This window comes from Wickerhamomyces anomalus, assembly GCF_001661255.1.
Source record: "Wickerhamomyces anomalus NRRL Y-366-8 unplaced genomic scaffold WICANscaffold_7, whole genome shotgun sequence".
In the NCBI taxonomy this organism is placed as follows: domain Eukaryota; kingdom Fungi; phylum Ascomycota; class Saccharomycetes; order Phaffomycetales; family Wickerhamomycetaceae; genus Hansenula; species Hansenula anomala.
In genome coordinates, this window is record NW_017567116.1 from 5692 (window position 1) to 21939 (window position 16248).

At 35.3% G+C, this 16248-nt stretch overlaps 11 protein-coding genes across 11 annotated transcripts in view; 8 read left to right on the plus strand and 3 right to left on the minus strand.

Annotated features, from left to right (window-relative positions):
• WICANDRAFT_85911 (uncharacterized protein) overlaps window positions 1–389 on the plus strand; it is a gene marked incomplete at both ends in the record, with an annotated part of 3766 nt that extends 3377 nt beyond the window's left edge. Inside the window, one exon of the mRNA XM_019185969.1 lies at window positions 270–389. Within this exon, the coding sequence (XP_019036138.1) occupies window positions 270–389 (120 nt within the window). The remainder of the gene's footprint in view (window positions 1–269) is intronic.
• Window positions 390–573: 184 nt separating this feature from the next.
• WICANDRAFT_102041 (uncharacterized protein) lies at window positions 574–2181 on the plus strand (the record flags this gene model as incomplete). Its single annotated transcript, XM_019180342.1, has 2 exons — window positions 574–673; window positions 734–2181. Exons 1-2 carry the CDS (start codon window positions 625–627, stop codon window positions 2179–2181), a joined length of 1497 nt encoding a protein of 498 aa, XP_019036139.1. The 5' UTR covers window positions 574–624.
• Window positions 2182–2281: 100 nt separating this feature from the next.
• WICANDRAFT_36397 (class I SAM-dependent methyltransferase) lies at window positions 2282–3076 on the plus strand (the record flags this gene model as incomplete). Its single annotated transcript, XM_019182431.1, has 1 exon — window positions 2282–3076. One exon carries the CDS (start codon window positions 2282–2284, stop codon window positions 3074–3076), a length of 795 nt encoding a protein of 264 aa, XP_019036140.1.
• Window positions 3077–3097: 21 nt separating this feature from the next.
• WICANDRAFT_85914 (uncharacterized protein) lies at window positions 3098–4565 on the minus strand (the record flags this gene model as incomplete). Its single annotated transcript, XM_019185970.1, has 3 exons — window positions 3098–3207; window positions 3239–4420; window positions 4457–4565. 3 exons carry the CDS (start codon window positions 4563–4565, stop codon window positions 3098–3100), a joined length of 1401 nt encoding a protein of 466 aa, XP_019036141.1.
• Window positions 4566–5457: 892 nt separating this feature from the next.
• Window positions 5458–7176, plus strand: WICANDRAFT_36380 (alkaline phosphatase D family protein; the record flags this gene model as incomplete). Its single annotated transcript, XM_019182428.1, has 1 exon — window positions 5458–7176. The coding sequence occupies one exon, from the start codon at window positions 5458–5460 to the stop codon at window positions 7174–7176; it is 1719 nt and encodes a 572-aa protein (XP_019036142.1).
• Window positions 7177–7500: 324 nt separating this feature from the next.
• Window positions 7501–8139, plus strand: WICANDRAFT_13162 (cytochrome b5 reductase family protein; the record flags this gene model as incomplete). Its single annotated transcript, XM_019180561.1, has 1 exon — window positions 7501–8139. A coding segment is annotated over one exon (639 nt), but the record flags the coding sequence as incomplete, so codon positions are not given.
• Window positions 8140–8425: 286 nt separating this feature from the next.
• On the plus strand, window positions 8426–9363 carry WICANDRAFT_107307 (C2H2-type zinc finger protein; the record flags this gene model as incomplete). The annotated part of the gene is made up of 1 exon (XM_019180497.1): window positions 8426–9363. One exon carries the CDS (start codon window positions 8426–8428, stop codon window positions 9224–9226), a length of 801 nt encoding a protein of 266 aa, XP_019036144.1. The 3' UTR covers window positions 9227–9363.
• A 340-nt stretch (window positions 9364–9703) lies between these two features.
• On the plus strand, window positions 9704–11365 carry WICANDRAFT_36212 (uncharacterized protein; the record flags this gene model as incomplete). The annotated part of the gene is made up of 1 exon (XM_019182407.1): window positions 9704–11365. One exon carries the CDS (start codon window positions 9704–9706, stop codon window positions 11363–11365), a length of 1662 nt encoding a protein of 553 aa, XP_019036145.1.
• A 44-nt stretch (window positions 11366–11409) lies between these two features.
• Window positions 11410–12829, minus strand: WICANDRAFT_65202 (NAD(P)/FAD-dependent oxidoreductase; the record flags this gene model as incomplete). The annotated part of the gene is made up of 3 exons (XM_019183872.1): window positions 11410–11429; window positions 11477–12778; window positions 12817–12829. 3 exons carry the CDS (start codon window positions 12827–12829, stop codon window positions 11410–11412), a joined length of 1335 nt encoding a protein of 444 aa, XP_019036146.1.
• A 406-nt stretch (window positions 12830–13235) lies between these two features.
• WICANDRAFT_85919 (uncharacterized protein) lies at window positions 13236–14408 on the plus strand (the record flags this gene model as incomplete). Its single annotated transcript, XM_019185971.1, has 1 exon — window positions 13236–14408. The coding sequence occupies one exon, from the start codon at window positions 13236–13238 to the stop codon at window positions 14406–14408; it is 1173 nt and encodes a 390-aa protein (XP_019036147.1).
• Window positions 14409–14499: 91 nt separating this feature from the next.
• Window positions 14500–16042, minus strand: SEO1 (putative permease SEO1; the record flags this gene model as incomplete). The annotated part of the gene is made up of 2 exons (XM_019180883.1): window positions 14500–15503; window positions 15556–16042. Coding segments are annotated over 2 exons (1491 nt in total), but the record flags the coding sequence as incomplete, so codon positions are not given.
• Window positions 16043–16248: the final 206 nt, after the last annotated feature.

Here is a 16248-nt window from a genome sequence, read left to right on the forward strand (position 1 = left end):
CAGAAAATATTCCTGTTGTCTTGAAAGGATGGGCCTGTCAACGCAAGTTTTGGGACGAACGTCGCTGTTTAACTGGGGTCGGTGGTGAAGTTTCCTTGCTACAAAACTTAACAAGAGAAGGTATTACGGTTGGCTTAGGATATCCAGAAGATCTGGATGTTAGGTTAGCACTTGACTATTGTGCCTCTGCTGCATCTTTTGGTGGTCTTTCTGAAAGTGAAGCTGTTAACTTGTTGTCGTACAATGTTGACAAAATTTTCAATTTGAAGTCCGAGAATCAGAGTTTTATTGTTCTTGAAGGTTCGCCAACAAACTATGACTCTAATATTGCTGTAATAGTGGAAAATGGTGTCATAACTAGAATGTATCCTGAGCTTGAGCCTCTATAAATTATATGTGTGATAGTGAACATTGTAGTAATTACTGTATTGGGAAGCTTCCGCTTTTAGTAATTCTTCAAAACTAGAAAAAAAAATTACCCAAGAATCAAATCTTATCAACTTTGTACATCACTAGAACGAAGAATATGGTGATATTATCTTTCCCCATTTAACACCATGGTATATATAAAAGATCACATCTAACTCTCTATCATCAATAGTCTTGTCTCAACAACCAAAGACGATGACAGATAAGTTGGAAGAAAAAGTTGATGAAAAATCTTTAAACAGTGGTGAAGTTCAAGAGGTTTCCGATACACCAGCTGGAGCTGATATTGCTCTGGAAATCGCAGCTAAGCATCAGGGTGTTGAAATAACTCCAAGTGAAGAGAAGAAACTGTTTAGAAATATTGATAGACATTTGATGCCGTTTTTGGTTCTTTCATATTTTTTACAATTTTTGGATAAAAGTGCACTTTCTCAAAGTTCAGTATTTGGTTTGGATAAAGATTTGAACTTACATGGTCAACAATATTCTTGGTGTGGATCTATCTTTTATTTCTCTTATTTGATTGGACAACCATTTGCTAGTTATATGTGCCAAAGATTCTCAATTTCAAAATACGTTGGTGGCTCATTAGTTTTATGGTCAATCATTTTGATATGTACTGTTGCAACCAAGAACTTTGCAGGTTTAGCTATTATTAGGTTTTTCTTGGGTTTATTTGAAGCAGCAGTTTCTCCTTCATGGGTTTTGCTGACAGGGTCTTGGTACACAAAGAAGGAACAACCTGTCAGAGTCGCCTATTGGTACTGTGGAAATGCTTTGGGTGTTTTTCTTGGTAGTATTATAGCTTATGGTTTAGGACATATTGTATCTTCAATTCCATCTTGGAAATGGTTTTACATCATTTATGGATTATTGACGTTTTTTTGGGGTATTGCCGTTTTTTTCTTTCTTCCTGATTCAATTCCAAATGCCAAATTCTTGAATGATAGAGAAAAATATATTGCGGTGGAAAGAATTAGAAGAAATAAAACTGGAGTTAAAAATGAAACTTTCAAGGTTGATCAAGTTAAAGAAGCTTTATTGGATTTCCAAATTATAATGCTAGCCATAATTGAGTTTGTTGGCTGTTTATCAGCATCAGGTATAAGTGTTTTCGGTACTTTAATTATAAAATCTTTCGGCTTTTCGTCATTAAATACTGTCCTGCTTCAATCTGTTTCTGGTATTATTCAGGGTATAACTTTGTTGGTTGGGGGTTGGATTGTGGCCACTGTTCCTGATTCTGCTTTATGGACACAGTCTGTGTTCATGATCCCATGTTTAATTGGAACATGCATTGTTAAATACTTGCCCAACCATCCAAACTCCAAACGTGCTGGAAGACTAGTTGCTTTTTGGATTCAATACTCAAACACAGTCTCAGATATTGGTATCTTCACATTGATGACTCGTAACTACTCCGGTTATACAAAAAGAACTACAGCTAATGCTATTGTTTTCATTGCGTATTGTGTTGGTATGATTGCTGGGCCTCAATTTTTTGTCTCTTCTCAAGCACCAAAACATCCAGATGAAACAGGTTATGATGAAGGTTTTAGAATGATGATTGTATGTTGGATTTTGCTAATGATCTTACCAATGATCTTAAGATTTTATTATCAATGGGTAAACAAGAAGAGGGATGCCAGTGATGCCAAAGACTTAGCAGAGGGAAAAGAGATATATGTTGAGAATGAAGAGTTTATGGATCTTACAGACAAACAACAACGAGGCTTTAGATACTCTTTATAAGATCCGATGACAAAGACTTGACGTAATCGAGGCGGGATGTATAAGTAATTGATTAATGTTTCAACATGAAAGTTGCAAGTTGTAGCATCCACAACAGCTCATGTCTTCAACTGATCAAACATATTACAGAGATGGGCATGACGCGTCCATCTCACTGACTCATTCTTGGAGAAATGTAAAGAATTCTTGTGCTTATATGTTGAATTTCATCAAACCAACAGACAAGATTTTAGATGTGGGTTGCGGTCCAGGGACAATTACTTATGATTTGGGTAAATATGTTCCAAAAGGTGAGATTATTGGTATTGAACCTACAAAAGAATTAATTGATGAAGCTTTGAGGGATGAAACTACAAAGAAATCACAACCAAACGTTTCATTTGAAGTGTGTTCCGTGTATTCTTTACCATATCCGGATAGCTGTTTTGATATTGTTCATGCTCATCAAGTGATTGTACATTTGGAAAATCCATTGAAAGCACTCCAAGAAATGAAGCGAGTATTGAAACCAGGTGGTTACATATGCTGTAGAGATGGAGACTTACAAGCTTGTATCTTCTATCCAGAAGTTTTTAAAGAGCCACTTTTCTATTATTTGGAAAAAGCAACTACTGAATTTACTTGTTGGTATGGTGGTTCAAGATTAAAAGAGCTATTTATTGGTGTTAAGTTTAAACCAGATAAAATCATACATACTACTTCAACTTGGTGCATTTCAAGCAGAGCTGATAGAGAATTATTTTCAAATATGTATATCAAAAGATTAGATTCCATAAAGTATAACAGTTCGGATAAATACACCAAATCTCAATTGAAGGAAGCATGGCTTCAATGGGCTAATGATGATAAGGCAAGTTGGGTTCAAATACATGGTGAAGTAATTGCTCAGAAATGATATAAATTAACAATAAACAGCTTATAGCTCTTTTGCATTTTCTTTTTCACCAATAGAACCTTCCCATCCATTTTCTTTTAAATATTGATTAAACTCTTCATCAAGGAAATCCAATGTACGATCACCATAATCTGGACACCCCCCACCAAACAACAATAGCACCTAAAAACGAAATACCACCACTTAAAAAGAAAGTGTATCTTTTCCCATAATTGACTTGTAATGGCGTGAAAACTTCAGTACCGACAGCAGCACCTGCTTTCCCAATACCTGCAGAGATACCATAAATTGTACCTCTAACGGCTGTTGGGAAAGATTCAGAACTAACCACAGATTGAAGACTAGCAGGACCAAAGTTAATAATCATATTTAAAAAAGCATAAAAGATGATTAATAAAGCCGGAATTTCTGAAAATTTCTCAAAAGCACCGCCAACAATAAAACTAATAATACCATATCCAATAAAACCAGAGATAATAGCTTGTCTTCTTGTAATAAATCTTAATCCAATACAACTTGCAAAGACTCCAAAAATTGAAAATGATGATAAAAACAATTGCCATTCACCAGTTCTTTTTAAAGTTGCTTTTGGAATTGCAACAGCCAAGATGGAAGTACTAAAGATGTTATTTGGATAAACAATCATATCCATGAAAAACCACATTGCAGCAGTAGAGACAAATTCTTTCCAATATTTTTTCCAAACCAATTTATACGGAACTTTTCTCTTGATAGCATTAGTTTTATAAGAATTTGCATGATCTAATTTCCAACGGAAATAGAAAATTGATATTGGAATTACTGCACCAATAGCAAAACATGTTCTCCAAATACCATTTAAATGATTTGGTCCCCAAATCTCATGAACAATTAAAAATACAATTGTAGCAATTGGAATACCTGCGGCAACAAAGAAATTTGTGGACATAATAAATGGAGTAACTCTATTTTTGATACTCATTTTCTCATTTGCTGTTTCAATACTTGCAGAAGCAGAAGTTGGATATTCACCACCAACACCACAACCCAAGATACCTCTCCCAATAATTAACATCCAAAATAAACGTTGTTCAGTGGATCCAGAAGCACAAGCACAAACAATAGCACCAACAATAATGAATACAGTGGTATAAATGAAAGCTTGTTTTCTACCCACACGATCTGTAATGAACCCAAAAGCAATTTGACCAATTATATTAGCCACCAAGATAGAATTTGAAACCATTGTTTTGTATTTGGTATTATATCCTTTAAAAGATTTTGATAAAACAGCATTAGCCATGGTCATAACACCCTGTTGATATCCATCACTCAAGAATGCAGCACCACAAGTAAAGATACCACCTAGCCTCTTGAAGATCCCTTCTTTTGGGACATCACCTTCTTGAGCCTCATTATCGCTGATTTGTTCAGAAGAATTACTTTTCTGAATTTCTGTAGAGTTGACTTCATATTCAACTTTTTCAATGTTATCGGTTTTTAATGTCATTTGTGAAAAATCTTCGCGAATGTGTTCTGTGATGGAGAATCAAGACCGTTTCACGAGATTTACAAGTTGACGGGCTATCTGGATCTTTTATATGTGATTTAAAAGGTATGAACGAGCTTGTAGATACATGAGATGAGGACATTGCCTTTTCCAGAGAATCATATATCTCTATCGCTACTTATTTATGAACGTGTGCTATGCTTAATTATAGCGTAAATCTGTCGTTTGTTGGGCTTTTTTCAGATCAATGCCTTGCACGTTCACTAATTATACACAAGGTATACCACGAAAGAAGTGAGAAGCGACAGTAAAGGTGTGCCATGTTTCATTTTCCAGTGTTCAGCTCACTCAATACTAATTGATTAGGCAAATTCGCGGGTACAAAAGAATGTGACAATTTTTTTTTTTTTAGCTTGATCGGACGTGATCGCCCATTGAAAACGTGTTTAGTGATGATGAGAAGGTGACAATGCTACACGTATATGGCACTGTATCAGACTATAAGTGCGATCCTATGCCTGACTAAAATACATTTCACCGTTCACATTAAATCGTCAGCTTAGACGGTCGCTTCCAGGAACCATGGTATACTAGCCTCTATTATTTGCAATCTCAACAATGACATATTCAATCTATTGTGAATTGAAGAAAAGTCTTGTGTCTACCAATGAAGTGGCTTAATGCCGGAGCACCATCAACGTGGAGCTTTTATGGTGTTCACTGCGCACATTGTTTACTGCTTTGGGTGGAAGCTAATAACCTGGCGGTGTTGACTCTATTTGGTTTCTCGTCTGACAATAACCTCAACGTTTATTTGATGAATTTATAAAGAAAATTTGAATATTCTCTTTCTTCTTTGTTTTATGGGCTTCATAAAATTGATACACTCAAGATGTTACTCAATTCAATCATTGTTGCCATACTATCCTATTTGTATTATATCAAAAGTTTCATATCTAATTCTGAGTTGATCAATCTCAACTTTGATCTTTTGTCAAGACAGGTTTTGGTTTTACCAGAAGATGATATCAATTTCAATATCTCCTCTGAAAATTTCATTCAAACCAGCTTCAGCAATTATACCTTTAATCATGGTGTTGCATCTGGTGATCCTACATTGGATTCCATCATTGTTTGGACAAGAATTACTCCTAATGAGTATTTAAAAGAAACACAATTAGTTCCAGTTGAATTTTCAATATCTGAAGATCAAAATTTTACCAAGATTTTAACAAAAGGTATCACTTTTACAAATGGGTTGATTGACTATACTGTAAAGTTGGACATCACTGGGTTAACTGCAAATCATACTTATTACTACAAGTTCAATACTCTTGGTGGTGTTCATGTTGAATCTGAAGTTGGAGAAACCAAGACTTTACCACACCCAAATCAAGAGGACAATGTTAAGTTGGCTGTTTACTCTTGTGCAAATTATGCAGGTGGTTATTACCATGCCTACAAGTTCCCAGTTTTAAAAAATTCTGTTGATTATGTTATTCATCTTGGGGATTATATTTATGAATTTGCTAACGGTGTTTATACAAATGGAACTTCATTGGGAAGAGACCATGTTCCAGAACATGAGTGTAAGACTTTACAGGATTATAGACTTCGTTATGCATCTTATAGAAGTGATGAAAATTTACAAAAATCACATTCAAAGTTCCCATGGATCTTGGTTTGGGATGATCATGAAGTTGCTGATAATTCATGGCTAAGAGGTAGTGTTGAAACAAACGGTTATGAATTTTTAAAAAGACGTGATGAAGCAACCCAGGCATATTTTGAATGGTTACCAATTAGACCACAAAAAAATCTATCCAAAATTTGGAGAAACTTCAAATTTGGTAAATTGTTTCAAATTAATATGTTGGATACAAGGCATTACTCTCGAGATATAACTGATTATTATCATAATCAAGAAATGATTAAAAATTTGGTTAATTTTGAAGATCGCACCATGCTAGGATATGATCAAGAAGAATGGTTAGAAAGAAGATTATTAGATAATGATACGGTTTGGAATTTCATTGCGAGTCAATGTGTTGTCAGAGATATTGATTTCACCTTACCAGAAACTGGTGGATTAGGATTCCCATTTGAAGAGTTCAATCAAGATGCTTGGGATGGTTATATTGCCAATAGAAATAGGATATTGAACTTTATCAAGGACAACAACTTATTAAATACCATTATTCTGAGTGGTGATTTTCATATTGCAATCACTAGCGAATTATCTTTACCAGATGGAGAATATAATATTGAGACTGGTGAAGGTACAATTGTTGTTGAGTTCACTACAAGTGCAGTTAGCTCCCCAACCACTTTCCCAAAGCATTTTGATGAGTCTCAAAGTCTTTTGATGTCAAAAGAATTAGTTGGAAATAATGATTTAATTTGGAATGATGGGTTCTGGAGAGGTTATATTGAACTAAACATTGGAATGGAAAATGTAACTACTGATTATTATGGAGTTGATATCAAAGATGCTAGTTCTAAGCAAGAAATCCACATGGCACGCTTCGTTGTCAAGAAGGATATCAGTCATATCGACAGAGAAAGCATTGAAACCAATAGTGGGGCCTTAAATGACAAATTGGGTAAATAGATTATAAAATTATGGATTTAGCACCTTCTCGTGCGAGAGCCGGGCTTATGTCATCAGTGTAATCATGTCATTTTCGAATACCTTCAGATTATTTAAAGCAACTAGGAATTCTTAATTATATTTCAGTTTGAATATAATGCGGTTCATTCAATGATGAGCTTCTTGAGTACCACTACGCGTTTCATGGTTAGTTCCAGGGTGGTTTTGGCAACCTCGTTATTAGCATCAACTGCTACTATTGCCTATTATGCTGCTTCAACAAGAACCATCGCCAGCGATTCGGGAAAAAAAAACATATTCCCTAGCTATTTGTTTGGAAACAGATTGAAACTCGCATCAATTAGTCAAGAGTCGCCGGATACAAAGTATTTTAAATTCAGACTACCAGATCATTCAATCACAGGAGTTCAACCTGGGAAGGCAGTTTTAGCTTTTGTCAACGACAATGAAAGTGGAAAGCTAAAAGTCAGACCATATTCACTATTGTACATTCCAGATGAGAAAGAGTTTTTACATCTGGCTGTGAAATTGTTGAATGGGGATGGTACAAGTGGAGCATTTCATAGATTGAAAGTTGGGGATGAAGTTACATTTAGAGGTCCATTACCTATCCATACAATTGATTACCAAAAATTATCTAAAAATGTCAATTTCATTGCTGGTGGCTCTGGTATCACCCCTGTGTTTTCCACCATTCAAAATATCTTGCTGAACCATGACCAGAACGTTTCCTTAATATATGCCAATAAGGACCAGAACGATATCCCATTGAAGAGTAAAATTGATCAATTGAAGAGAAAATATGGTGACAGGTTTCAATTGATTTACGTTGTTGACAAACAACACAACTTTGAGAACTTTGTTTCCCAAGGGAGAATCAACCCATCACTTTTGAAACAACATTTGTACTCAAAGGATGCTCAACTGTTTGTATGTGGTCCTGATGGATTAACCAAAGCTATTAAGCAAAAATATCTGAAGGAAGCTGAATTAAATATGAAGCTTTACATATTTTAATATAGTATCAGCCTGTCTTTGAATTAAAATGTAATTATTCGAATGCTATTCGACATTATAAGAAATTTCGCGAAATTCTCGGTTTTAAGTAGCTTAAATCCGATGATTAGAAACCATATTTTTTTTTGTATCTTCGTGAAAAAAAAAAGCATAAGCAACAACATCAACAACTCAAACCTCATTTCAAAGCTTTGATAAATCAATTGTCCTTTTGGGAAAAAAACAACTCAAGATGCCAGCCATTTCAAAGAAACCGGCAACAAGACCGAAGAAGTACCACTGCGATTTTGAAGGGTGTCTCAAGGCGTACTCAAGACCATGTCTATTGGAACAACACATCAGAACTCACTCAAATGAAAGACCTTTCAAATGTGGTCAATGTGGCAAGGCGTTCTTTCGTGATTCACACCTCAAAGTACATCTGTGGACCCACTCATCTGATAAACCTTTGAGGTGTGAAATTTGTTCAAAAGGCTTTGTAACAAGTCAACAGTTGGGCCGTCATGTAAAGACACACTCAATTGATGAATTTAAATGTCCATATGAATGTGATGAATCATTTCCTACAAACGATAAATTGAGTGAGCATATGTTATCAACACATATTATGAGTGATTTTGTTGATGCAAACACCCATCAAATGAAGACTGATGAAACTTTAAACATGTTAAGAGACCAGCTAGATTACTCAGGTATAAGAGGAATACCCACGTTTGAGGTCTACACTAGTCCAACACCAAAAGCTGGTGATATTGATGATGGATCGAACGGATACAAAACTGTGAGCAGTACTAGTACAGATGCCTATGATAATCTCAACCTATCTAAGGGGAAAACGTTTTGGGACAATTGGGATGATCATCATTGTAAAGAACCAAATTGTAAAGGTTACCCAAAATACAACTCTTTCCAGGATTTGATTTATCATTATGATGAATATCACAGTTTCATTCCTGAATCATTATTTGAAGCATTTGAGTCCAACCCCGAAGAATCATCAACTGGTAGGTTTTCAAATGAGTGGAATCTATAACTAAAGCTGCAATCAGTACTTCACAGCAATGTCTAGAACAAATCTGCAATGGGATTTGACTATGATGGGGTGTTACAAGCCTCATAACTGCATCAGATACGCTTTTACCTTAGATCCCGAGTTAAATTATTAAAGCCGCAAAAGTGAATGAGATCAAAAGAATTTCAAGACCCTTATTTTTCTGAGCCTTGAGAAATTAATACGTATGGCTAAAGGAGAATATTTCAACACAAACACACAACACAAATGTCCAATAAATTGAAGAGGTTGCAAATCATCTGCCCCTCTACACCCCTCAAATCAAGAGATGATGGTGAGGATGAAGTTTTGAGGTTAATGGGTTCATCTATATAAACCATAGAAAAGCCATTGGTTTTCCAAAACGAATCAAACATGGCTTTGAATTATCAACACAAAATGTCAATCCAATCAATCTTACTGCTAGTTTTTGCTTGCTTGGTTATTTCACACCCTGTGATGAAAAGAGATGATTTATCATCGTCCCCAATTGTTCATGTTAAGAATGGTTCAATTCAAGGTCAAGTTATTGAACGTTTCAACCAGGATGCTTATTTAGGTATTCCATATGCTCAACCTCCATTAGGTTCTTTAAGATTTGTTAGCCCTCAATCTTTAAATCAATCTTGGTCAGATGTTAAAACTTTTGATACTTATGGACCTTCATGTTTTGCTAGTGGAAGTAACCAAAGCTCTCAATTACCTCAATCTGAGGATTGTTTGAAGTTGAATGTTGTCAAACCAAGAGGTTATGACAATTCTTCTGTAAAATTACCTGTTGCTGTTTGGATTCATGGTGGCTCTTTTATGGATGGTTCAAGTACTAGACCTTCCTATAACTTGTCATATATTGTGGAAAATTCCGTGGATATCGGTAAACCATTTATTGGTGTTTCACTCAATTATAGATTGACTGGGTTTGGATTTTTGAGATCTCGTGAAGTTGAGTACAAAGGTTATACAAATGTTGGATTACGTGATCAAATCAAGGCTATTCAATGGGTTCATGAAAATATTGAAGCTTTTGGTGGTGATCCTAATCATTTAGTTATTTGGGGTGAAAGTGCAGGTGGTTACTCTGTTGGTAAATTGTTAAACTCTGGCCAATTGGGTGATTATGTTAAAGGTGCCATTATGGAGAGTGGTACAAGTATGTTTGCAGATTATTTTGCTGATACCTTAGTTACTGCTGAAGATGATTTTGCCAAATTGTCAAATCACTTTAATTGTTCAGAAGCACCAAGCTCATTTGAATGCTTACAACATGTTGATGCTCATGAATTGAATCATGTTTTTAATGAAACCAATAAAATCATTAAAGGTGGATTTCATCAAGCTTATGTTGATGGTGATATCATTCCGAAATCAAGTTATTTATCCTTACAAGCTGGGGAATATAAAAAGATTCCATTGTTATTGGGCTCAAATTCTGATGAAGGTTACGATTTTATCAATACCACTTTGAACACAACTGAAGAATTCAAAGCGGCATTGGCTAAAGACTTTCCATATCTAACAAACTCTTCAATCGATAAATTGGATGAATTATATCCTTTAGGGGATGCGTCAGTTTCTTCTCCGTTAGATCCAACTTATAACAATACTCCAATTGAATATCCTTCATCTTATGGGAAACAAGCTCCAAGAATGAGTGTCCTTTGGGGTGATCTTTTGTTTATAGCAGGTGCTAGAAAAACTGCTGAAATATTTTCTAGAGATGGTGTTCCAGTTCATAAATATAGACATAATATTCCAGACAATGAGACTTTTAATGAACCTTTTATTGGGGCTAAACATTTCACAGAGATTGTTTACGTGTTTGATAATTCAGATGAACCTGAACATTCAACATTGGGCGAAATTATGTTTGATGATCCAAGAATTCCAAATGTTTCAAAAAGTATTTCCAAAATGTGGGCAAGTTTCATTACAGATTTAGATCCAAATTTGAATCAAGATCAATTGAACATTGATGATGTTCCAAAGTGGCCTGAATATAGAGATGGTGCTCAAAACATTGTTTTCGATATCAATGGGTTTTACTTGGAGGACGATACATGGAGAAAAGAACAATTCAAATTTATTGAATCTATTGAAGTTGAGCAATTAGAAATGAGATAGATAACTTTTTTTATAAGTGACTCTTTGATACATGATTATATATTTCATTTTTGTAAGCATGTCCCTTTTTAGTCAATCTCTTTGAAGAAAAATAATAACATTCGGGGATACCACCAACTTCTTGAATCGACTTTCCATTCAAAGCACATTTCGCAATAGCTTTTGCACTCAAGTAGACTCTAGGCATACCATGTCCAGAAAACCCAGCCACAATATAGGCATTATTCAAACCTAAAGAGTCTAATTCACCAACGTATGGAAAACGATCTTTTGAAAACCCCATTATACCTGACCATATATAGTCATTGACGGTCTTGAAATCTTTCCAAGTGGTAAAATTTTTGTTCATGTAGTTTTGGAAATAATTTTCAACATTTTTGGGAACTTTGGAATCATCAACATCATCAAAAATTTCAGAATCATCGCCGTTCGATTTGACCATCAAGACACTTGCTCCACCAACAACTACACCACCATCGGCACGGTTTATTAAATAATCACTGTCCAACATTGCGCGGGAGAATAAACCATAAGTGTTTGGAAGCTGAGGAGCGATTTCAAAAGAATTGGGTTTTATATGAGTTGCAACTCCTCGAACAGGAATAATTGCTTCCTCAAATGGTTTCAAGATGGACTTTGTGTAACCATTGGTGCAAAATATAATTTTTTCAGCAATGATTGTACCAGTTAGAGTCACCACCTTATAATTCACAGCATCTTGAACAACTTCTAAAACTGGTGTATTAGCATAAAGTTTCAAGCCTTTTTTGACACTTTTTTTCAATAAAGCTGTCATTAGTTTCCAAGGCCAAATATGAGCAGCTGGATAAGTGAAACAAATCTTTGCATCTGGAACTTTAGATAAATTAGCAACATGATCACCTTGGACTAGCTGAATACTATTTTTAACCTCATCCTTAATGTAGGGGTTTTTCAAGAGCTTTTCAAAGGCAATCAAATCATTTTCGACCCTTTTCGAGTCTCTATAAACATCACATGCTCTTGTCAAGACGAAATCACAATCAATATTTTCCTTTTCAACTAAATTTTTAATTTCATACAAATGTTCAAATTCTGAGTTGACAACTTGACCAGCAACGTATTGGCCATGTTCTTTTTCATATTCAGAATATAATCTATGGAAATATGGTTTTAAATGACCACCGTTTCTGCCTGTAGCACCTGAACAAAGGGTTCTAGCCTCTAAAAGGGTTACATCAAGACCTGGATTGTCATTCATGAGATGGAAGGCAGTTGCAGAGCCAGCATACCCTGAGCCAATGATCAATATATCAGTCCTTTCAGGAACCTTTTCAGATGACTTATAGCTTGAGAATGAATCATTTTTCTCCAGACTCAGCCAGTAAGATGGAGTTGGATTTGGAACAGGGAGGTATGACTTGGACATAATGGCTGGTGATGTTATTGGAAAATCAAACTCAACAGCGCACCATTTGGTAACATTATATAGTTGAAAACTAGTAAATCTAATTGTATCATTCTCAGCTGATTCTTGGTTTCCAGATTGTGTCTGTTTGGGCGTTGAAACACTCGAAAGAGTAACTTGGGCGAAAGTCAGAACAACAACAGTCCTTACGCTAGGCGATAGTTGAGCCTTCCTTGCTTGTGTAGTGCACAGTTCTTTCCAAAGCTCATCTCGTACAACTCAATCCCAACTGAACTAGCACCTTTCACAGGCTTTTGAAATTCAGGGCTCTTCACCCTTGATCAGTGTTCGCGAACTCGTTCTGTGGATTCTTCGTCGTCGGTTATTTGTTCGTTTTGGGCCTTGACTCCATAACTCACTTTCAAATTATACTTAAGCTGTCCAAAAAGCTCATCAAAATGTGCTACAAGTTGTACCACCAAAATGCTCTTTGCCTCTCTTATTGTGACCTGCTTTAGCTTGCTAGCTGCTGGCTCACCACTGCAGTTCCCATTGTTATCTGAACTCTATCAATATTCTCCAGACCATGATCTCTCAAAACCAAAAATTGATCAATTGTTTGAGCTTCATAAGCTATTGGTGCAAATCCCGTCGGTTTCTTATAGTGAATATGAAGTTTCCACTAAATTAGCCGATTACCTCAGATCTCATCAATTGAGTGTTGATCTTCAAAGAGTTGCTGAGAACAGATACAATGTATTTGCTTATAAGGGTTATCAAAATGACACAAAAGTGCTTTTAACAAGTCACATCGATACTGTACCTCCATTTTTCCCTTATAAAATTTCAAAATATGGGAAAAGAATTTATGGGCGTGGATCTACTGACGCTAAAGGATCTGTTGCTGCACAAGTTATTTCATTCCTAGATCTACTTGAAAATGGTGATATTAAAGAAGGGGACTTATCTTTGTTATTTGTTGTTGGTGAAGAAAATGGTGGTCATGGTATGCAATATGTAAATTCAAATATTGATTACCACTGGGAAACCGTTATATTTGGTGAACCTACTGAAAACAAATTAGGTGTTGGTCATAAAGGTGGTTATGGTGGTGTCTTGAATGTCACTGGACTTGCTTCTCACTCTGGCTATCCAGAATTGGGGATCAATGCAAATACTATTCTTGTTGAATTTTTATCAACCTTGTTGAGCCAAAAGTTACCTTTCGATGATTTATTAGGTAATTCAAGCTTGAATATTGGAGAAATAAATGGAGGTGTTGCTGCAAATGTCATTCCAGATCATGCACAAGCTATTCTTTCATTTAGAGTTGCTTCTCATTTGAAATTTTTCCAAGATTTGATACCTGGTTTGATCAAAGAAAGTAAATATAGAGATAGAATTGAATTCTTCTCAACTATTGGCAAAGGACGTGGCCCTGTTTTCTTTGATTATAAAATTGATGGGTTTGAATCGATTGTCTTGGGTTATGGAACTGACGCTTTTTCACTTTCTAGGAAACAATTAAAAAATAAGATTCTTTACGGTCCAGGTTCAATTCATGTTGCGCATGGGGCAAATGAATTCGTCTCAACAGATGATCTTATAAAAGCTGTGGAAGACTACAAAAAATTAGTAAAATATGGATTGAAATAACTGTATAATATTAATTTTTCAACTCGTTGATATTATGTGTTATGGATTCCACACTACTATTTTGATCTTGAAGCTTTTCTTTTGCACCTTCAGGTATTTCATCACCTTTTGATGTGTTGTATAAAACAATACCATTATCATAAGAATGCTCGCGTTCTTCTTTTTTATAGACCCATAATAACCAGAACGATGCAATAATCATAGTGAATGCAAAAACACCTGTAACTGTGTAGCCAACTAAATAACGAGGAGCATCAACTGTAGGCCAAATCAATCTGTTTATCCAAATAGTTGTGGATTGTGCAACAGCAAATTGGAAAACAAAAATAATTGCACGATCTTGAGGATCATGTCTCAATATATCATTGATCCAACTATATCTTACACTGGCAGTTGACCATCCAGCATATTGAACCATGAAAGCAAACCATTTGGCGCTTCCAGGTACATTCCAAGTGGCTAATATAACATTTCCAATAACGTTTAACACTTGTGATAATACAATAGCACCATATCTTGATCTGAAAACATCAGCCCCTCCACAAAACACTAACACTAATATGAACCCGATACCGGCTGAAGTTGCACTCAAATCATTGATTTTGGGAGTAGAATACCTATTCAATGCTTTCAACCACAATATAAACCCATTACCTTGAGTATTTGATCCATTCCAACCAGAAACATCAAAAATTGTTAAACCCCAAATTTTCCAATTACTTAAAATTCTTTTCCAAAGTTTTTTACTAAAGAACCCATCCAATTTTTGTTTATGAGATGGAGCAGCAATGTTGGCTTCTTTTAATCTCCGTCTTGCTAACCTAATCTCATCATCTGTTAACCAAATTGAGTAACAATTATATGGTGACCCTGGCAATATGAAAAATCCAGCAATACCAACAACTATTGTGATTATACCATCAACTACAAACAACCATCTCCAGCCAGCTAATCCACCATTACCATTGAAATTTTTGTAAATAGAAGCTTGGAAGAGTCCAGAACTAATAGCACCAAGCATATTTCCAAAATAATAAATACCGGCTCTTCTTGATATTTCTTGAGGTTTATACCAAGATCCAAATATGTAATGAGCTTTTTTTAAAAAGTTAGTATAAAGACGTGATAATAACAACATGATACTCACCTGCTGGATAAAACCCTGCTTCTAGCGCACCAACGAAAAACCTCAACACTTGCAATTGTGGAACTGTATTGACAGCATGTAAACCAATAGTGAAAATACCCCAACAGAGATCTAGTCCAGGGACAAGGTAATGAGTGGAGACTCTAGGGAACAAATACATGAATGGAAATTGTAAGACAACAAGACCCACATTGAAGGCCGTGGTGGTATTGATCAAATCATTACCTTTCATACCGATATCATTCTTCAATCCAGAAACATAAGCATTTGACACATTTGATTGATCTAAGGATTTAACCCAAAATACCACAAGGACATAAAACGCAATCAAGAAATCTAATTTGATTAATAATTTCTTTTCTTCCTTGGAAGTCCCTTCTTCAAACCAGTAATACCATTTGTGTCTGCTTCTTTCATATTTGTTCAATCTATATTCATATTCATCGAAAAACTTCCACCAAGGTCTGTTAGATTCATCTCGATATTCCAAAATTTTAACATCAGTGGATGCCTTTTCATGATGTGTCTTTGATTCATCTAAATATTCAACATTATTTTCAAAATCATTATCATCAATATCCCTGTAATGGGGGATATATTTCCAAATAGCTGAAGTACCCATTCTTCCAAGAAATTACAGCACTGAAATAACAATAATAAAGAACATGCTTGGGTAAAAAAAAAAGCTTTTGT